General features: G+C 40.3%; 1 protein-coding gene across 1 annotated transcript; it reads left to right on the top strand.

Annotated features, from left to right (window-relative positions):
- The first annotated feature begins 1,598 nt into the window (after nucleotides 1-1,598).
- On the top strand, nucleotides 1,599-19,512 carry LOC121392698 (15-hydroxyprostaglandin dehydrogenase [NAD(+)]-like). The gene is made up of 7 exons (XM_041523803.1): nucleotides 1,599-2,041; nucleotides 7,875-7,998; nucleotides 9,202-9,314; nucleotides 13,152-13,248; nucleotides 14,004-14,080; nucleotides 17,834-17,982; nucleotides 18,867-19,512. The coding sequence occupies exons 1-7, from the start codon at nucleotides 1,949-1,951 to the stop codon at nucleotides 18,967-18,969; spliced, it is 756 nt and encodes a 251-aa protein (XP_041379737.1). The 5' UTR covers nucleotides 1,599-1,948; the 3' UTR covers nucleotides 18,970-19,512.
- The last annotated feature ends 3,454 nt before the right edge of the window (nucleotides 19,513-22,966 follow it).

The following is a 22,966-nucleotide window of genomic DNA, read 5'->3' as shown; positions in this document are numbered from 1 at the left end:
TCATGATTCGACCCCTCCCGAAAGAAACGTCACTCGCAACAGTCTACACCCCCCCCCCCCCCCCCCCACACACACACATAAATTCCAGGATACACGCCTGTATTAGACGAAAATACACCTTTTAAGTAAGAGTACCGAATATATTTAAAGAGGCTGGCCTGAGTTTGCTTTCATTGTAAGATGTTTCCGACTAATAAGATATTTTAACGACTACTGTTCCTTGTTTACAATATCAGTGTCTCAATATTTAATGTCTTTCTGGTCGTCCTGATATTTGTAAGTAGCTCAAAATGGATTTGGTATTCTAATAATTTTGTACGTACGACAAAATATGTTTTTAATAAATGAAGTTTGACCTGGTATAAAAAAAAACTCCAACAATCAGAAACACATTTAATATACAACCACTGATATTTTATGTAGGACAAATGTATTTAATGTAATTAGTCGGCAACATCTTAACAATGGGGTGGGGTGGGGGAGAACGTAGCCCAGTGGTAAAGCGCTCGCTTGATGCGCGGTCGCTCTAGGATCAATCCGCGTCGGTGGGCCCATTGGACTATTTTTTTCGTTCTAGTCAATGCACATCGACTGTTATATCAAAAGTCGTGGTATGTGCTATCCTGTCTGTGGGATGGTGAATATAAAGGATCCCTTGCTACTAATGAAATTTGTTAGCTGGTTTCCTCGCTAAGACTATATGTCAGAATTACCAAAAGTTTGACAAGCAATAGCCGATGACTAATAAATCAATGTGGTCTAGTGGTGTCGATAAACAAAACAAACTTTAACGTGTTCACCTTAAGAATGACAACAAACTCGAGACCGTCCCTTTAAGACGTGGATTAACCCTACGTCACTGAGGTCGGTTGATCGCCTGCAAAGCTAAACAAACCCAAACCCTCCACTATTTATATAGCGCATAGCACATATCATATACAAACAAAAGAGTTTTATTACACTACAGCCACTACGCGGAGAAGATAAACAAGTAAGAAGCATTTTATTGACATGAGGGCCAGCTATCTTGATATGCATGATAACGAGTTCACGACATCACCATTGTCGTCTAAAGCTCAGGTGTATCTGCTTCTGATTGCCGAACGCCAAATCAGTTCTCACTGCCAGTAAAGTTGACTCTTTGATATTGGTGTTGTTTAGATTTTTTTGGGAAGAATTTGTGTTTTTGTTTTGTTTTTGTTTTGTTGTTGTTTTCTTGTCTGTTTCATTTTTTTCTAACTGATATAAGCTGTGTATAAACGCAGCCAAGCAGTACAATTGTAAATATGACACCTTGCACGTAATCTTATTATACGAATACCAAGTATCGCATAACATCAGGGCCTTGTCTACTGGATGTAGGTGTGGGTGTGCGGGTGGGTGTGGACGTGAGTGAGATTGAGTGAGACAGAGCATATTATATAAGAACAACTGCCCTTTTTGTTTTAAAACTGCACCTTTTCCCTAACTCTAAGTGACCCTATATTATGGTTCCTTGATTCTTTTTGCAGTACGCCCCCCCCCCCCCCCCCCCGCCCATTTTGTTTAAGGTAGGCCTGGCTTTCAATACCCAGTTTCGCTGAAAAGCACAACTTCATTTGTGTACCCTTTACGTGTTTCAACTTGTATTGCACTTTGCAAACCAGCTGTACATTAAACAAATGTATGAATTTATTCGGATTACCCAGTAGGCCTACTAACATTTTGACACGTAGCAACTATCAGATACTGCTACCGATTATATCTTAGAGCTATGGCCCGGAAGGTTTTTTGATTTGGTGCGAGGCAACCTCTAACAGCTTTCGCTGACAAGTGTTTTGATGGCGGTTCCACGAGTTGGTGGTTCTAACGCCAGCGAGGCAATTACGTCGTAAGTGTCCACGAAAACACTGCCAGCAACATTGTGTGTTACACAGACACTGACAGGAAGAGATTTGTGGCCGGCAGAATGTCCGTGGTCGGGAAGATAGCCATCGTTACAGGTGCCGCTGAGGGGCTGGGCAAAGCGTTCACCAAAACCCTGCTCGAAAACAAGGCGAAGGTGAGACACGTCTTTTGGCTCGATATTTTATCTATGTGTGTGTGTGTGTGTGTGTGTGTGTGTGTATTTCTGTATGTCTGTCTTTCTACCGGTCGGTCCCCCCCCCTCCTCTCTCTCTCTCTCTCTCTCTCTCTCTCTCTCTCTCTCTCTCTCTCTCTCTCTCTCTCTCTCTCCCGATTCTGGTCGTTTCTACTCTGTCTCTATGTGCCTGTACAGATGTATCTCTTTATCTCTCTTTCACAGTATCTGCAGTCTGTCTATCTCTCTTTCTCTCTTTCTGTTTTCTCTGTGTCAGGTTTGTGTCTCTCTCCCTCTCTCTCTCTCCTTCTCTTCCTTTCACAATCTCTCTTCTCCCTCCCTCCCTCCCTCCCTCTGTCTCAGTATCTCTCTCTCTCTCTCTCTCTCTCTCTCTCTCTCTCTCTCTCTCTCTCTCTCTCTCTCTCTCTCTCTCTCTCTCTCTCTCTCTCTCTCTCTCTGTGTGTGTGTTTCGGTATCTCTCTCATTCTCCCTCTATCTCTCCCTATTTCTATGTCTGTCTATTTCTCTCCTCTCTACCTATTTACTTCTCTTCCCACTCAATGTGTATCACCTCCTCTGCCTACCAGCCAACTTGCATGCCTGACTGCCCGCCGTACAAAGATGACCTGCCATGGTATTCGTGGGGTGTCGAACTTATACGTTACACGCCTTTCTAGATGACGCCCAGCCGTATTGGTGTCAGTATTTACACTTGGTTTAGCTCACCTATCTCTATTTTTCTCTTTAAGAGGTCATATCATCTAGGAGTCTACCATAGTTAATAACCCTCGGCGATCATCGGTTTTCTTCGGGCGTCTCAAGGTGCAAATCGGTCGTACAATCAAAGTATAGTCTGTTTTGTTTGTCGACATCGCTAGAGCACATTACTTTGTTAATCATCGGCTATTGGATGTCAAGCATTCGCTAATCCTGACATACAGTCTTAGAGAAGAAACACGCTACATTTGTTTTCATTCGTAGCTAGGGATCTTTTAAATGCACCATCCCCCAGACAGGATAGCACATACCACGGCATTGGATAGTCCAGTGTTCCACGGCTAGAACGAGAAATAGCCCAATATGCCCACCGACCGGGATCGATCCTAGACCGACCACGCATCAAGCGAATTCTTTACCACTGTTCTGTCAAGTGGTTCAGAACTGCTATAGCAAATGTCTCGAGATTCAAGCAACCTGGAGAGGGTGGATAGACAGTTAAAAATTAATTTGTTTTTGAACCGGGGCTTTGTGGGGGAGGGGGGATTCCCGATTTTCAGAGTTGGAAGGGTAAATTCACTCCTACATTCCCCGCTTCAGATGTCTGTGTCTTTGGCAAAAAGCAAACATAATGATACGTGCTGACATATAAGTGAATATAGTAGTAAAAGAACCATTGGTGCCAATCAGAGTTGTATCTGTCTGATTTTACTGCTACTCGATAAGAATATAGCAGTGGGTTTCTTCTCTCATTATCTACACTGATTATCGCAGTCATTATATCTTGGACACAAACAGCTGCTAAGAAAGATAATGTACAAAAATATATGTCAACACATGTTCCTTTCCTCTCCATATGTCTGTCGTGCTTTGGTTTCGTATGTTGTTTATATTTCTGCAGATTGTAACAAATTTAAAAATTAAAAAAAAAGAAGAAGAAAAAGAAGAAAATTCAGAAGAAAAAAAACAAGCAAGCAGATAACGAAATGGCCTACAATCTCAAATGTTTACTCGTGCTGATAAAACCGAATAAGGAAGTTGTATTTATTGCCACACAATCCTTGAGGCAAACGATTTATAACACGTAGACACACAATTTCAGTTGAGATCAAAGATTATATTGTTCAAATGTTTGATATTTTCATACAAGTCTAAACACATGAAACGTTTCTTAACTGTCTTATCGTTTTCTGTGTATGCGGGTTTTGTTGCGGCGCTGGCGCATAACGGAAGAGCTGCAAGGGCGGCGCTGGCAAGGAAGGCGGAGGAAAAAAACACCACATACACACAAACAAACAAACAAAATACGACGCATAAGACGGTCTCGTATGGAATGTCTGCTAATGATAACCACAGACATTATTCTTGATACAATTTTAATGTGAGTCCGATTTCCGTGTTACAGGCACTCGCGCCAATAAACCTTCGAAATGGTGAGGGAGGTCGCACGGCAGTTCACGTAATAAGATGTCCAAAACAATTGTGCGTGAAAATACATACATTCACCATGCTCTTAAAAGTGTTAAATCAAGGATATAGTCGTGTTATTCCTTTTGTTATCGATGTTTTGGTAGTAATGGAGTCTGTAAAAGTGTTAAATCAAGGATATAGTCGTGTTATTCCTTTTGTTATCGATGTTTTGGTAGTAATGCAGTCTGTGAAAGTGTTAAATCAAGGATATAGTCGTGTTATTCCTTTTGTTATCGATGTTTTGGTAGTAATGGAGTCTGTGAAAGTGTTAAATCAAGGATATAGTCGTAGTTATCGATGTTTTGGTAGTAATGCATATAGTCTGTGAAAGTGTCTGTAAATCAAGGATATAGTCGTGTTATTCCTTTTGTTATCGATGCTTTGGTATTCTGTGAAATTGTTGGTCGTGTTCTTCCTTTTGTTATCGATGTTTTGGTAAATGGAGTAAAAGTCAAGGATATAGTCGTGTTATTCCTTTTGTTATCGATGTTTTGGTAGTAATGTGAGTCTGTGAAAGTGTTAAATCAAGGATATAGTCGTGTTATTCCTTTTGTTATCGATGTTCTGTGAAATGTTAAATCAAGGATATAGTCGTGTTATTCCTTTTGTGGTAAATCAAGGATAATGTGAGTCTGTGAAAGTGTTAAATCAAGGATATAGTCGTGTTATTCCTTTTGTTATCGATGTTTTGGTAGTAATGGAGTCTGTGAAAGTGTTAAATCAAGGATATAGTCGTGTTATTCCTTTTGTTATCGATGTTTTGGTAGTAATGCAGTCTGTGAAAGTGTTAAATCAAGGATATAGTCGTGTTATTCCTTTTGTTATCGATGTTTTGGTAGTAATGTCCTGTGAAAGTGTTAAATCAAGGATATAGTCGTGTTATTCCTTTTGTTATCGATGTTTTGGTAGTAATGCAGTCTGTGAAAGTGTTAAATCAAGGATATAGTCGTGTTATTCCTTTTGTTATCGATGTTTTGGTAGTAATGGAGTCTGTGAAAGTGGACATTAAGTTTGGTTACTTTACAAACCTGTAACAAATTTGGATACAACAGAGTGAAACAAGAGTCTGTGACGTTGAAATACTCTTAAAAATAGATTAAGATGCGACTCCATAACCGTTACTTCTCAGACGCACGTGCGTTTTTTAAAATATGGAGAAACAAAATGCATTTCATGGTATTAGAAACACCAGGATGACCAGAAACATTTCTGTTGTACGAAAATGGATACTCTAAACAATAAAGTATAAGTAATGTTTGATGTCTGTGATCATAAACGGCTCTAAAAGTGAGAAATATGCGTTAGTGTTTAAAAACTAGGCTCTGTCTCTTTAAGATTTACTACCAAATATATAATGGTGATTCATATTCAGAGCCCCCCCCCCCCCCCCCCCCCCGCCCCGTCGTGCCTGTATATGGGCTTAAAAGGTCAATACTATTATTTCGTATTAGTTTTAACATTATTCTTCAGTTCCTGTTTCATGCACACGGACTATAAAATGCGTAGCCTATATGATTCTTTCTACTTATGCAATAGTGAATGAACGATTGCATTCTTATGCGACATACGTATTAAATTATTTTACTCAAATCAGACTATAGCCATGTTTAAACATAAAACAAATTGAGGCATGAAGTCTTAAAATAAACACGAAAACACGATTTGAACACGTTTGTTTGTCCCACTAAGGGGGGGGGGGGGGGGGGGTTGGGGTTTTTTTTGGTTCAAACTTGCAAGAAGAAAGAAATAACTGCGGTCAATTCCTCTCTTTTTTGTTGTTGCTGATTTAGTTTTTAACAATTCGTTAGAGGCACTGAACACCCACCCACACAGCTGGTCATTGATTGATTGCAGCTCTTAGTTCGACCATGTGACTTGTCGCCTGCTGCTTCCGAAGGAGTTACCAAAATGGCACAGACAGATGCTTTAGAATTATTTTTAAAGCACTCTGTGGAAAATTTTTTTTTTTGAGTGTATATAACATAGCTTTTGGTTCGACAGTTTAAAAATATATTTAAACAACATAATCTGCTATAAAACATCATATCATTACAAAATTCTAATTTTGTGTTAAATCGTTATAGTTATTCCATAATTCCTATCCTCCCCACACCTCCGAAATAACACAGTGACATATTTGACATTCAAGCAAATTGATCATAGTAAGAAAACTGCGGATGTGTTAAAAACTTGACACGTGTCAAACTCGCATTAAATATGTAATACTTAAATAAACTAAGTCATAATACAAGACATTGATGATGATGATAACTAGTTTAACGTGCCCATATACCACTAGGGTTTCGAACACGCCCATCCCGAGTCCGACCTCCGATAAGATCGGGATGGGGGGGGGGGGGGGGTTGAAAATGTGCGGAATTTTGAAAATAGCAATTAGTAAAAAGTTAATAGAATAAATAAAAAAAGAAGATTACAAGCCAAATTTTTTTTTTTTAAATTGACCGCTCGGCCGAATATTTATATAATTTGGAGCATTTTAGAAGGACAGTCCAGTATTAAATAAGAGAAAGAATAGAGGATTGGACTATTTAATAATATTACAAAAAGAAGTAATTTCGACATAAAATTTTGAACGCAGATCTAAAAGTTTTAAGTCCGATCGATATGTGCACGCAGCTCGTTAAAGGGGACGAGATGGGTTGCATCCCGTCAAGAAAACCCCTAGATTGACAGTCGATAGACGTTGAAGGTGTAGTGCTGTGCTGAAGTACAGATCTTGAGAAGCCGGATCCGTCTGAACGAGAGAGAGTATCAGACTAGGGTATAGTCCAGTCGTCATGGGTTGGTATAGTGATGCGGACGGGCCCGACTCCTGAGGATACGAGATGGTATCACTATAAAGCAAGGTAAAGTCTAGAAAAATAGTAGTAGGGGCCGACCCCGCTTCCTATTTCTTCTTAGAGTGGGGCGGTCAATCTTCCAGTGCTGCTAGGACAGGCTCGGACATGTAGAGACTAAACGCAAACAACCGTGGCGTTCTGCAGAATGGCCGTCTTACGAGTCACGAAAAAAAAAACTCGACAGTCAGATGGAGAAATGACGTGGAGGCAAGGAATCTCGAAAAAAAGAAGCGTTCCTGGTGTTCAGGCTGTCGAAATGAGCCGCATTCATCCCAGTAGAAAAGTTCATTGGCCGCATACATCCCAGAGAGCGAGAGATTTCGAGAGAGAGAGAGAGAGAGAGAGAGAGAGAGAGAGAGAGAGAGAGAGAGAGAGAGAGAGAGAGAGAGCGAGCGAGCGGGAGGGAGGGAGAGAGAGATATGTGTTTTTTTTTATATAATAAATTATTTAAAAATTCATATATTATCAGTGGTATGTTCTATATGATGTCATTTCTGTGAAAAATTGCGTGTGAAAGATTTCTTTCTGCTAATCGACATTGTGTGGACTCGACTGATTTTCTCTCTAACACAATAGAAACTATCATACGTTTCACACGCCTAAGAATTAAACAATAGTGAGATGACAGAAACAGTTGTTTAGGACGGCTATATCTGAACGCCCTTTGGACGCTGTGTTTTTTCTTTTTTGCAGATATGCGAAATTTATTCTCTTAATGGTTTTATCGTTCCGATTATAAGTAAATGAATAGGGTGTGATGTTTTCAGGTATGCATGGCTGACATTAACGCAGACAAAGGGAAGAAGACGCAGAAAGAATTCGAAAGTGCCTTCGGTAAAGATACTGTCATTTTCCAAGCAACCGATGTGGCGTCTCATGATCAAATAGAAGGTAACGTATTAGTTGAGCGATGCTGTTAAGTAATCTACACGCATGTTATCCTGAGTACTCATTTGGAAGCTTATGATTTCTCAGTGCTCACCCATAAAACCCCCCCATAAAAAAACCCCACACGGAATGGCTGGTTACTACAGGGTAGGAAAATATTACAACTCTAATACAATAATAATCCTATGTTTGATGTTAAATACCATTGCACTGACCATTTTTGAATTTGCTGATAACAAATATTTGACATATTAATCACTAATATACACACTACATGACGAAAGAAAGAAAGAAAGAAATGTTTTATTTAACGACGCACTCAACACATTTATTTACGGTTATATGGCGTCAGACATATGGTTAAGGACCACACAGATTTTGAGAGGAAACCCGCTGTCGCCACTACATGGGCTACTATTTCCGATTAGCAGCAAGGGATCTTTTATTTGCGCTTCCCACAGGCAGGATAGCACAAACCATGGCCTTTGTTGAACCAGTTATGGATCACTGGTTGGTGCAAGTGGTTTACACCTACCCATTGAGCCTTGCGGAGCACTCACTCAGGGTTTGGAGTCGGTATTTGGATTAAAAACCCCATGCCTCGACTGAGATCCGAACCCAGTACCTACCAGGCCGGTCCACTACATGACGAAACCCGCCAACACCTATGCATTTAACCGGAACATTATTAAAAGTGGGTACTGTCGGGTTTCTTCCTGTTGTGCGTGTTGTTGGTTAATATGTGAAATATTTGTTATCAGTAAACTCGAAAATAATCAATGTAATGGCATGTAGCGTCAAACATAGGGTTATGGTTGTGTCAGAGCGGGAATCTTTGCCAACCCGGTGGTAGGTAGCAGTAAGATCTTTTCACTATACTGGTATGGTTAAACCTTATAGCTATTGAATGTCTGAAAACTCGTCATTTCCAACCTAAAGTGGTTTAGTTAAACTAGTTTAACTTTTGCAAGTGTAACAGATATAGAGAATACGATAAGAGTGGCCGTTAGATAGCATTTATGTTAAAGTGAGTTTTATTAAAACGTGAACAAGAAACGAAATCTAAGATAAATGGTAACTAACTGACAATAATGTAGAATTCTATTCTCAAGAAACTAAATTAAAACAAAAAATGTTTTGCCACTAAACCTTATTTACATCAAGTTTTATCTTCAGACTACACAAATTTAACATTGTTTATAATAGCACTGTTCAAGCTGGCCAAGAAGACGTTTGGAGGATTAGACATCGTCATCAACAACGCTGGCATTAGTGGTGAAGTCTATCCTCTGTGGGAAAAAGTTGTCGATGTCAATTTGGTAACTATTACTACTACAAGTACTAGTACTACTACTATTGCTACTACTACTACTACTACTGCTGCTCCTGCTGCTGCTGCTGCTACTACTGCTACTACTACTACAACAACAACTACTACTACTACTGCTACTACTACTACTACTACTGCTGATGATGCCGCTGCTGCTGCTACTGCTACTACTGCTGCTACTGCTGCTACTGCTACTGCTACTGCTACTGCTGCTACTGCTGCTACTGCTACTGCTGCTACTGCTGCTACTGCTACTGCTGCTACTGCTACTGCTACTGCTACTGCTACTGCTGCTACTGCTGCTACTGCTACTGCTGCTACTGCTGCTACTGCTACTACTGCTACTGCTACTGCTACTGCTACTACTGCTACTGCTGCTGCTGCTACTACTGCTACTGCTGCTACTGCGGCTGCTGCTACTGCTGCTACTGCTACTACTGATACTACTGCTGCTAGTACTGATACTGCTGCTAGTGCTGCTACTGTTACTGTTGCTACTGCTGCTGCTGCTACTACTGCTATTGCTACTGTTACTGCTGGTACTGCTGCTGCTACTGCTACTGCTACTGCTACTGCTACTACTGCTGCTGCTACTGCTGCTGCTGCTACTGCTGCTACTGCTGCTACTGCTGCTACTGCTCCTACTGCTGCTGCTGCTACTGCTGCTACTGCTACTACTGATACTACTGCTGCTAGTACTGATACTGCTGCTAGTGCTGCTACTACTGCTACTGTTACTGCTGCTACTGCTGCTGCTACTGCTGCTGCTACTGCTACTGCTACTGCTACTGCTGCTACTGCTACTGTTGCTACTGCTACTACTGCTACTGCTACTGCTACTACTGCTACCACTGCTACTGCTACTGCTAGTACTGCTACTGCTACTACTGCTGCTACTGCTAGTACTGCTACTGCTACTACTGCTGCTACTACTGCTACTGCTACTGCTGCTAGTGCTACTGCTACTGCTACTACTGCTACTACTGCTACTGCTACTGCTACTGCTGCTACTGCTGCTACTGCTTCTGCTGCTACTGCTACTGCTGCTACTGCCACTGCTGCTGCTACTGTTGCTGTTACTGCTACTGCTGCTAGTGCTACTACTGCTACGTCTACTACTACTGCTACTGCTACTGCTACTGCTACTACTGCTACTTCTGCTATTGCTGCTACAGCTACTGCTGCTACTCATACTGCTACTGCTGCTACTCATACTGCTACTACTGTTACTGCTGTTACTGCTACTGCTACTACTGCTACTACTGCAGCTACTACTACTCATACTGCTGCTACTGCTGCTGCTTCTGCTGCTAATGCTACTCATACTTCTACTACTGCTACTGCTACTACTGTTACTACTGCTACTGCTGCTACTGCTACTACTGCTACTGCTACTGCTACTACTGCTGCTACTGCTGCTACTGCTACTGCTACTGCTACTGCTACTGCTACTGCTACTACTGCTACTGCTGCTATTGCTGCTACTACTACTGCTACTGCTACTGCTACTGCTACTGCTACTACTGCTGCTACTGCTGCTACTGCTGCTACTGCTACTGCTGCTACTGCTACTGCTACTGCTACTGCTACTGCTACTACTGCTACTGCTACTGCTACTGCTACTGCTACTGCTACTGCTACTGCTACTGCTACTGCTGCTACTGCTACTACTACTGCTACTGCTACTGCTACTACTGCTGCTACTGCTGCTACTGCTACTGCTGCTACTGCTACTGCTACTGCTGCTACTACTACTGCTACTACTGCTACTGCTGCTATTGCTGCTACAGCTACTGCTGCTACTACTACTGCTACTGCTGCTGCCTCTACTGCTACTCATACTGCTACTGCTACTACTGCTACTGCTACTGCTACTACTGCTACTGCTACTCATACTGCTACTGCTACTGCTGCTACTGCTACTGCTACTACTGCTACTGCTGCTATTGCTGCTACAGCTACTGCTGCTACTACTACTGCTACTGCTACTGCTACTGCTACTACTGCTGCTACTGCTACTGCTACTACTACTGCTACTGCTACTGCTACTACTGCTACTGCTACTGCTACTACTGCTACTCATACTGCTACTACTGCTACTGCTACTACTGCTACTGCTGCTACTGCTACTACTGCTACTGGTGCTACTACTGCTGCTACTGCTACTACTGCTACTGCTGCTACTACTACTACTACTACTACTACTACTGCTACTACTGCTACTGCTACTACTGCTACTGCTACTACTGCTACTGCTACTGCTACTCATACTGCTCCTGCTGCTACTGCTGCTGCTGTTAATATCACTGCTATTGCTATTGCTGCTGCTGCTGCTGCTGCTGCTACTACTACTACTACTACTACCACTACTACTACTACTACTACTACTACTACTACTACTACTACTACTACTACTACTACTACTACTACTACTACAGCTACAGCTACTACTAATCAAAATGTATTAATGTGGTCCTTAACCATGGATCCGACGACATATGACAGTGATATCTAAAAATATTTTGGGTGAAATACAAATGTCTTCCTTCTTTCCTCTTTAAGAGCGTACATAAAAGTGCCGATTTCCGGAACTATATTTGATTCATGTTTAAACCATACACTGACAGTGACATATGACATATGGCCTCATATCCCAAGAGTAAAAAAATACATCATTATGAAAGATCCATCAGAAAAAATAAAATGACTTATGCATATTTCAGTGCTATTTGCACTGTTTCACAAAGGGGGTGGGGATGGCATGGAACGAAATATGGAGACTATAGCCTCCACTTTATCCTTTCATTATGCCCAGAATGCTGTGAATGCCGTATTTGTACACCTAAAATTCAAAATGTTTTCATGCCCTCGATAGTGCCAAACAAGTTATAACCCTTTGGGTCACGTTTCCACTCCCAGGCAGAACGCACAGACAGTGCCCCTCCCCCTTCCCCACCCAGCCCACTTTCAGATACACTCCGCGGGTCCTGTGTTTATTATAATGTTCATACTAGGTTTACGATGTTTTGTGAAATTGGTTCCAATATCATGTGTGTGGATAATGCGGTCTTCCGTTAAAACATCAGGTTTCACGGATACTCGGCTTAATAATGAACGGTCACACGTTTAATTTCCACCCATGCTGGGCAGTTCAAATAACACATCGTATGACATTTTCATTGTATCACAATGTTATATTTGTATAGTGTAGGCGTGTATGTAAGTATTAATGTATGCATATCTATATATTGTAGGTATGTCGGGTATGTATCTATGAATGTAAGTCTTTTTGGTCTTTCAAATAGTCTCATGCCGTTGCTGGGCACTGAATGGTTCCCAGACTACCAACGTAACTATTCGGCCACCAATACTTCCTACATGCATGACTGTATGTGTGTACTTATGTATGTTTATATATATATATATATATATATATATATATATATATATATATATATATATATATATATATATATATATATATATATATATAGTATGTTGGTTCGTAGATAGATATTAAGTGCGTGGCTATTTATCGCTCTAGCCAATGCACCACGACTGGTATATCAAAGGCCGTGGCATGTGCTGTCCTGTCTGTGGGATGGTGTATATAAAAGATCCCTTGCTATTAATGTTAACATGTAGCGGGTTTCTTCTCTAAGACTATATGTCACAATTACAAATAACCGATGATTAATACATCAATGTGTTCTAGTGGTGTCGTTAAATAAAGCAACCTTTTAGTATTAAGTACGTAGGAAGGTAGGTAGGTAGGTAGATAGGTATTCATATATTATTGTGAGTGTTTATTTTCTTTCTACTTTAGAAAGGGACGATAGCGGGCACGATGCTGGGACTAGACGCGATGAGACGCGACAAGGGAGGACATGGAGGGGTGATCGTCAATGTATCATCGATGGCAGGTATCGGTGTACAACACAACTATATCTAATATTCCTGGTCGTTCATCTTTCATACATGTTCCTTTGTTTGATGCCCAATGGGCGACGTATCTCTCGTGCATTGATTAATTATTAATTATTAATTAATTAATTAATTAATTAATTTATTAATTTATTCATTCATCGATTTGTTTATCCATCCATCCATTCATTTATTCATCCATCCATCCATCCATCCATTCATTCATTATATATTCATTTATTCATTCTTTCATCCATTCATTCATTAGTTCATTCAATCGTCCATCCTTCCATCCATTCATCCATTCATCCATCCATCCATCCATCCATCCATCATTTATCATTGATTCATTCATTAATAAATACATACATTTAATGCACAAAGCATAATGTTAGAATTGTGGTTCTATATGCATTTGCATTAGTATAAGATACCTGTGTGTAGTTAAGACTATTTCTTCATTCGACATGCGGGAAGGGATCTAGTACAGTCTTCAGGCGAGGTTCTTGGGTCGAAGGATCGAATCGCCTCAGTGGACCCATCATCTGATTATATTTCCCCGTTCCAACCATAATCCTACGACTGGTATATCAAATGCCGTGGAATGTGCTGTTCTGTCTGTGGAAAAGTGTAGTGGGTTTTCATTAAGACAACATGTCACAAATTACAAAATTATATCAGAAAGTGAATAAATCAATGTGCTCTTGTGGTGTCGTTTTACAAAAAAAACATTTATCTTTGCTTCTACATATAGGTGTATCACCAAACCCGTTTGGCCCGGTCTACTCAGCCACTAAATATGGTATCCTTGGCTTTAGCCAGAGTTGGGCGGTAAGTTATATCTGGTGATTTCTTTTCCTCTGTAGGCGTGTATTGGAAACTGCGTGGCGGCACGACGTAGCCCAGTGAGCTATTTCTCGTTCCAACCAGTGCTCCACAGCTGGTGTACCAAAGGCCGTGGTATTCAGTATCCTGTCTGTGCGATGGTGCATATAAAAGATCCCTTTCTGCTAATCGAAAAGAGTAGTCCATGAAGTGGCTACAGCGGATTTCCTCTCTATGTGGTCCTTAACCATATGTCTGACGCCATATAACCGTAAATAAAATGTTTTGAGTGCGTTGTTAAAGCCGCACGCCCTAGTTCCATCCAGCGAAAATAAATTATAATTTTGTTTAATCTACAAACCTGTAACACACTTAGATCACGTTTTTATAAAATGGAGTGAAAAAGCAGGTTTTATATCAATAAATACCATGGGAATCCCCGTGTCCCAATTGCTTGAAATAATTTTGAAAGTTAGTATTCTGATGTCACCGGTAGATGTCGCTCGAAGCACAAAAATGCCTATGTCACGACAAATTTCAGAGTGCGCACAGACTTGGGGTGCGTTCCTTTCACCATTCCTGGACATGTTCCAACTGTTCTGTCCTGGACAGCGAAAGGAATGAGTTACTTTACTTTACGAACATGGGTGCTTCTGTTTAGGAAGTGGCTGCTGCAGCAATCATGATACTTGAATCGGAATAAGACGACACTGACCATGTTGATTATACTACAGTGTTTGAAATAATAAATTTTATATATTTTGTATAAACCGCAATTAGCCTACATTTGCTACTCGGAACCGGGTACTAGTGCCTAACCTATTGTTATTAGCAATTAGATGTACCATTTATTATTGGTGGTGGTAGTGGGTGGTGGGTAGTGGGTGGTAGTGGTAGTGGTGGTGGTGGTGGTGGTAGTAGTAGTAGTAGTAGTAGTAGTAGTAGTAGTAGTAGTAGTAGTAGTAGTAGTAGTAGTAGTAGTAGTCGTCGTCAGGGGTGGAGAGGCACTTCCCCTTCCCAGGACGAAAATGTAAGATTTTCTTGCTCCTACTCTCTTTAAATAAAGGTAACAATATAGCTTGTGTCCCCCATTCCCCCCCCCCCACCCCCCCAAGGTTGTATCCCCTCTCCAGATATCGTAAGACTTAGCAAAATTATTGGTTTTAAGGGTTTGTAACGTTTTGTATTGAGATACTTACTTGTCTGAACTTTATTGTTAATGAAAATGTTCACGAACTGTGACGAAAAACCTCACAAATGAACAACAAACAAACGACAACAAATCGGATGTTGATTGCGCGAACCGTGCACGAGAAAACAAACCGAACCAAAATGATAACGGTCACGTGGTATCCCCTCTAAAAATAGATTAGACCTTGTCTGCTCAACGGTTTTTTTCTCAGAGGCACGTGCCTTTTTAAGAAATACGAAAAATGCAGGATTACCAAAAAACACTTCAGGTGAATGGAAATGTATATTCTAAATAATAAACGGTAAGTAAAGTGCAATTTTATTTGTGAAAAAAATGGGTTTAATAGCAAAAAACAACGGCGTAATGGTTAACAACTAGTGCGTGTCCTTTTAAATGAAACATTTCCTTCCTTCCATCGAAACTGCGTTCGCGAGCAGATGAGAATACAAGAACACGTCGCCAAGATGAAAATACACGAGGACAGTTTCCAATATGGTGATCAGTAAATAGAGTAAAAACACTTTAAGTAATTTGATAATGATGACGAGGAGGATGTAGGGAATGGAATGGATTTTGTTTTTATTTAACGACGCAGTCAATGCATTTTATTTACGGTTATATAGAACAACAGGCAACAACAGATTGAAATATTTCTGTTCAGCTATCAAGCTGCGTTTAACCATGACTATAGAAATGGTGACAGATGGTAGAAAAAAAGAAAGAAATGTTTTATTTAACGACGCACTCAACACATTGTATTTTACGGTTATATGGCGTCAGACACATGGTTAAGGACCACACAGATATTGAGAGAGGAAACCCGCTGTCGCCACTTCATGGCTACTCTTTTCGATTAGCAGCAAGGGATCTTTTATATGCACCATCATCCCACAGACAGCATAACACATACCACGGCCATTGATATACCAGTCGTGGTGCACTGGTTGGAGCGAGAAATGGATGTAGGGACTGATAAACAGGATGGAAAATATATTTTAACTGTTGGAGCAGTTGTTAAAAAAAAAGAGAATAACCACGTTCCCCGAGGACGTGGTTCAACCCATGCTACCCCACGTCCCTAGAATAGTATATTGATCGGATTTCATGTTTTACAAAAAACAAGTATTTTGGTGCCCCATCATACGGCCTATGCATAAAATTACAGAGTGAAACCTATATAAAATTTGAAACTTGTAACTGAATTCATTTCTGATGTATCTTGTCAACCAATAAACAAAAATTAAAGTTAAGAAATCAAATTCTCCTTATTTGCCGCCATGTTGTTTCACATTCGTTCTCGTCGCACCACCAGCCGAGGCGGTGTGGGATTTGAGAACGGGTACACGTTCACGAACACGTCCTTGTCTTTTCGAAACGTTTAAGAACGTGTTCCCTACACCAGAACATAGTTTCGAACACACGCTAGAAGTGGGGTCATAGGGGTCACGTGACCCCCAGCCCGTTTAAAATGTCCTATTCAATTACTTTGTTTTTTAAAATCATCATCCACAATATACAACACTAAATTTCCCCCGAAAAAGCGTCTCTGAGCATCTTTATTTCAAAATTGTCCGGGAAGCATGCACCGGAACCCCATTACATATCTCGCTTCCATTGAAAGCTCGGCTCATTTACCTTTTGCAAACTCGAACTTGTACTTTTTAAAGTATTTTTTTACCATCACCTCTACAAAACTCTGGATTCGCCCCTGATTTATTATTATATGTTATTTATTGAGTGAAAACGTTTTGTAATACCTCGAGGTGTGTGAAAATATACATCTCCCCGTCGGAAGACCTTACGGACTATTTCTGGTTCCAGTCAATACTCAATGACTGGTATATGCAAGGTCGTGGTATGTGCTATCCTGCCTGTGGGTTGGTGCAAATAAATATCCTTTGGTACTGAAGGATAAATGTATGGGGTTTTCGTCTCTAAGATAATTATCAAATGTTTGATATCTAATTATCAATAATTATCTGCTCTAGTGGTGTTGTTAAACAAAACAGACTTTAACTTTGCAGGTCCATTTAGTGGGTATTCCCATTAAGTTATATTCTGTTCCACCCAATGCTGGACTACTGACATGATAGTCAGTTGTGTGCATTGTCCTGACTAGATCACTTAAACCCAACAAAACCCCATATAAAGAAAACAAAAATGCAAAACCAACACACAAACTCCAAAAACAACCCAAAAACCAAACAAACTAAAAACAAGTAAGACACAAACAAAAACAACAAAAGAACAACACACAAACAATCCAAGAAAAGAAATACCCCCCAAGCAACAAAGAAACAAACAAAACAAAACAGATTGTGAAGTGATGGTAACCGCCCCAAGTTCAGCCAGCGAACGTTTTGCTAACGTTCGTGAACTATTTGACTGATTCCCAACGTGGACTGGCCATTTGGTTTACTATGGAGCGCATAAACCAATCTAGCGGACATTTTTTTTTTCGGTCTGTGTTTTTTTTTTTTTTCTCATGCTGTTTTATAAACACTCAATGGCCGGCCCTTTTTTTACACGCTGTGCGTGGATGTCATGATACAGTTATCTTCTTCCAGATGAACCCAGACATCATCAAGAACGGCGTCCGTGTCAACGTTCTGTGTCCGTCGTTCGTGGATACGAATCTGTTTGGAGACCTCAACAGCGACAACTGTTTAAACGTTCCAGCACTCAAAGCTGTCATTCAGAAGTTCGGGGTCATGACGTAAGTAATGTAACGCACCGACACACGCACGCACATACGTCTCAGTCTGCATGCCCATCTCTCTTGTTTTCTCTCTTACTCTCTATCCTATCTATCTAGCTATCTATCTATCTATCTATATATATATATATATATATATATATATATATATATATATATATATATATATATATCGTGGTATGTGCTATTCTGTTGGGATGGTGCATATAATATATCCCTTGCTACTAATGGAACACTGTATACATATATGCACTATATATCAGAATTACCAAATGTTTGACATCCAATAGCCGATGGTACATCAATGTGCTTTAGTGGTGCCGTTAAACAACCAAACGTTATCTATCTGTCTATCTTACGACAAAGAGACAGTCCGACATTGATATGTGTAGTCCGCAGACTGGCGAACAGACAGGTAAGACAAGACAAGACATATCGACAGACAAATGTTTAATGTCGTCTTTAGGTATCACAATTATCATACGGTATTTTGTTTTCCGTCTCTCACCTTTTTGTTTTTCCTTTTGTTGTTGTTGTTTTCCCGTTTCCCTCTACATTTTAGCGGTTCTTTAAATCTACATGTGGGCGGGATCTAGCTCTAACTTCAGGGCACTTTATTCGTAGGATCGGTCCCTTTTAGAGGCCCATTCCCTGACTGGTTTTTCCCATCCCAACCAGTGTCCATCGACTCGTATATTAAAAGTCATATGTTCTGCTCTGTCTGTAGGAATGCACATACGATACATCACTTGCTGCTAATGGGAAACTATAGCGGCTTTCCTCTCACACTATGCATTATTAGAATTATCAAATATATGGAATCCAGTTTCCGATTATTAATATGCTCTAGTGGTGTCGTTAAGCAAAACAAACTTTTTTTTCAGAACTGATTACGTGGCAGAAGGTTTGATGGAACTGATTAAAGATGAAACGAAAAATGGCGCCATATTGAAAATGAGAAAATACGAAGGAAAAGAATATGTTTAGCAGACGTGACCGTTTACGTAACAAGATACCACTGTGTGTGTTTGTGTGTGTTCGCCCGTGTATATGTATATACATGTATTTGTGTACCTGTACATATCTGTGTACATGTATATTTGTGTGTATTGTGTGAGTCTTGTATTTGAATATGTATAGGTATTGTGCAAGTGTTTGTGTATATGTGTATCTGTGCGTGTACGTGCGTTTCATTATATACATGTACATGCGTGCGTATATAATATGTACAAAGGTGTCTGTCTTCTTTTTTTGGGGTCTTTTTTTTTTATTTATTGTCCCCAGAAACAAGAGCAATGTCATGGTTGGGGCCCTCGAATCATTACTGTACAATTGTATGCTGTATAAATTGTTTACAGAAATTTGTTTGTACTGTATGAACTATAATTAACCTTCTTTGAAAATACGGGCGGGACGTAGCCAAATGGTAAAGCGTTCGGTGGACCCATTTGGGCTATTTCTCGTTCCAGCCAGTGCACCACGACTAATATATCAAAGGCCGTGGTATGTGAAATCCTGTCTGTGGGATGGTGCATATAAAAGATCCCTTGCTGCTAATCAGAAAGAGTAGCCCATGTAGTGACGACAGCGGGTTTCGTCTCAAAATCTGTGTGGTCCTTAACCATGTCTGACGCCATATAACCGTAAATTTAATGTGTTGAGTGCGTCGTTAAATAAAACATTTCTTTCTTTCTTTTTTTGAAAATACATAGATAAATCAAGTTCGAACACATCCCCCCGAAAAAAAAAAAAAAAAAAAAAAAAAAAAAAAATAAAATAAATAAACAAATAAATAAATAATAATACAATAATAATAATAATAAATAAAAATAATAATAAAATAAATAATAATAATAATAATAATAAAAAAAATAATAATAATGATAATAAAATAAAATAAAATAAAATGATCATAAATTAAGATCCCAAATAATTAATTAATTTAAAAAAAACATAATAATAGATGATAATATATAAATATATAAAATGCCTGCTGCAGCTCAAAAAACAAAAAAAAAACTGCTGACCAGTCCAACAAAAAAAAGACGAGACTGTTTCCGCCAAAATGGGAGGAAAACAAAAAACACCCCAATATCATTGATGAGTCGTCCCCTGGTTCCCCTTCAGTGGGTCTGTGTCTTTGCTCTGTGCGTGCATGCATGCACGAGTGCTTATATGCATATGTATGCCTGCATATTTAATCTGTATGAATGTGTTTATGTCTTTCTCTCTATGCGTGCGTGCGTGTATGTGCGTGTTCTTATATACATGTGAATGCGTGCGTATATAATGTGTTCTATTGTCTGTCTGTGTGTCTGTGTCTGTGTCTGTCTGTGTCTCTGTGTGTGTGTGTGTGTGTGTGTGTGTGTGTGTGTGTGTGTGTGTGTGTGTGTGTGTGTGTGTGTTTGTGTGTGTGTCTTTCTTTCTGTGTGCGTGCGTGGTATGTTTTTATTTATGAAATCCCGAGACAGCAAGACAACGAATGTGTCAAACCATACATAAATAAATATCTATAATAGCATTATGTAAACCCGGTTGTGTTTTATTTCTGTTTGTCAACTGTAACTGGATATCAGCCCAAAATTAACTTCAATGTGAATATACTGGGAGAACGCATGAAGTGGATGATGGCGGACATGTTAGTAGAGTTGACGTTGAGATACTAAATACATACGTCTAGTCCATTCATTCTTTCATTCATTTCAACTTATTTTCGTGCTTATATCCAATTAAGGTTCAAGCACGTTGTCCTGGGCACACGCTATTTGGGCCGTCTGTCCAAATTAGTGGGCAGTTGTTAGTGGTTAGTGAGAATGAAGTCGGTGTAGTGGTCACACACCTACCCATTGAGTCATCAAAACTAGTTCTGGGTCGTAGCCGTTACCGGGCTGCGAACCCAGTACTTACCAGCCTTATTGTATATGGCTTCAGTATGACACCATCGAGGCAGGTCGTCTAGTTGAGATCAAATCTAACTTGTACATTTTGAACGTTGTATTAAAATAAAATGCCAAAACTCAACTGAGATCCAGAGCCTGGTTTCTGTAATCCGGATACGAGAACGGAGCCCAGTACCCCTGGACTGTTGACGAAGTCGATCATTTCTCATTCAATCAGTTCTCAGATAAGTTAACAAAACGTTACCGGCCTCGGTGATGTCGTGGTTAAGCCATCGGACACAAAACCGGTAGGTACTGGGTTCGCCGCCCGTTAGCAGCTCCCACCCAGAGCGAGTTTTAACGATTCAATGGGTAAGGGTAAGACCACTACACTCTTTTGTCTCTCACTAACCACTAACAACTAACCCGCTGTCCTGGACAAGTTCAGTTCAAGTTATTTATTTGCCTTAAGTTAAAAAAAAACCCAACACTTATCAGCATAAATACATACATATATAATCACGATATATATATATATATATATATATATATATATATATATATATATATATATATATATATATATATATATATATATAAATATACAAATACAGGTGGAGAGTGATTTAAGAATTAATGGTAAAATTAACATAGTATACTAGTAATAGTGGTGGGATGTACATGTATATGTGCACTACAAACATTGTTGTTGTATAGTAATAATTCTAAATATATATGTATATAATGATGTATACCAGATGAAATATGATTAATATATACTGACACACACTGAAAACGCAAAACATATATTTTTCAATATTTTGTTGTGATTAATGAAAAATATATTTATTAGACTTGAAATAACAATTTATGACAGGAAGCCATTGATTAGTACTTTTGTCTGGGTTTTAATCCTGGGTTTTTTCTCGTTACACATACAATAGCAGAAACACAAAATGGTGTGAAATGCGTTCACTACATGCTCAATCATGCTGCATGCAATGGACGTGAAATGCCAGTATGTGGACACATAAAAGTCACGTAACGGTGTCATATTTCTCGTCACATTAAGAATGCCATAACTCAGAGAAGAACAAAGGGATCGAGCGTTGGGCATGGTTCAAGGGGGGACTTCGCAAAGCCAAGTTGCTAGGACCTTCAGAGTCCATCCATCAACTATTGGACGACTTGTTGAACGTCATCAACAGACCGGGAGTGTCCGTGATCGACCTCGACCTGGTCTACGTCCCGTTACGACCCCACGCCAAGATAGGCAGATTCGACGACACCACCTCCGTGACCGGTTCAGAACTTCGACGATGACAGCAAGCAACACGATAGGACGTCGTGGACGGCGTATCCATCCGATGGCGGTCATCCGTCGACTCAGAACGGCTGGACTCAGACGCAGACGCCCGTACAACGGTAACATCATGATACCGAGACATCGTGCTGCGAGATTACAGTTTGCTCTCCAGAATGGTAATCATCCACCAGCTTTTTACCGGAGCATTGTTTTTTCAGATGAGTCCCGTTTCTCTGTCTCCTTTGCCGATGGAAGAGCACGTGTGTACAGGAGACTCCATGAACGGTACGCTGACGGACGTGTGAGGGAACGTGATCGGTTTGGCGGCGGTTGTCTGATGGTATGGGGGGGGGGGGGGGGGGGGGGGTGGGGAATCAACTGTGATTTCAGGAGTGATCTCATCATTGTCCACGATGCCGTTACAGCCCAGCGTTATGTTGACGTTATTCTAAGACCAGTTCTCCAGCCACTTTTGCGCCGTCACCGAAGACCAGGAGGTCCCCTTCTGTTTTAACAAGTCAATGCCCGTCCACATACTGCAAGAATTATTCAGGCATTCCTGCAACAAGCCGGTATCACCGTTATGAACTGGTCCGCCGTTTCACCGGATTTGTACCCCATTGAACACATGTGGGATGAGTTAGGACGTCGTGTACGTCGCCGCCAGCCACCACCGTGTAACGTCGCTGAGCTTGCACAAGCGTTGCAGGAGGAGTGGAGGAACATTCCTGTGGCTTATTTGAGATGTTTGTGCCAATCCTTTCCCCGTCGTCTTCACGCATGCTCATGGGCCAATAGT

Source organism: Gigantopelta aegis, unplaced genomic scaffold, assembly GCF_016097555.1.
Source record: "Gigantopelta aegis isolate Gae_Host unplaced genomic scaffold, Gae_host_genome ctg4316_pilon_pilon:::debris, whole genome shotgun sequence".
NCBI classification, from domain to species: domain Eukaryota; kingdom Metazoa; phylum Mollusca; class Gastropoda; order Neomphalida; family Peltospiridae; genus Gigantopelta; species Gigantopelta aegis.
This window is presented reverse-complemented; position numbering and strand designations above follow the sequence as displayed.

Excerpts from the sequence above, each read along its gene's own strand:
- LOC121392698 (XM_041523803.1), top strand. The coding sequence starts at position 1,949 with ATGTCCGTGGTCGGGAAGATAGCCATCGTTACAGGTGCCGCTGAGGGG. Across the intron at positions 9,315-13,151 it reads AAGTTGTCGATGTCAATTTG|AAAGGGACGATAGCGGGCAC; the intron begins GTAACTATTACT and ends TTTCTACTTTAG. Across the intron at positions 17,983-18,866 it reads CAGAAGTTCGGGGTCATGAC|AACTGATTACGTGGCAGAAG; the intron begins GTAAGTAATGTA and ends CTTTTTTTTCAG.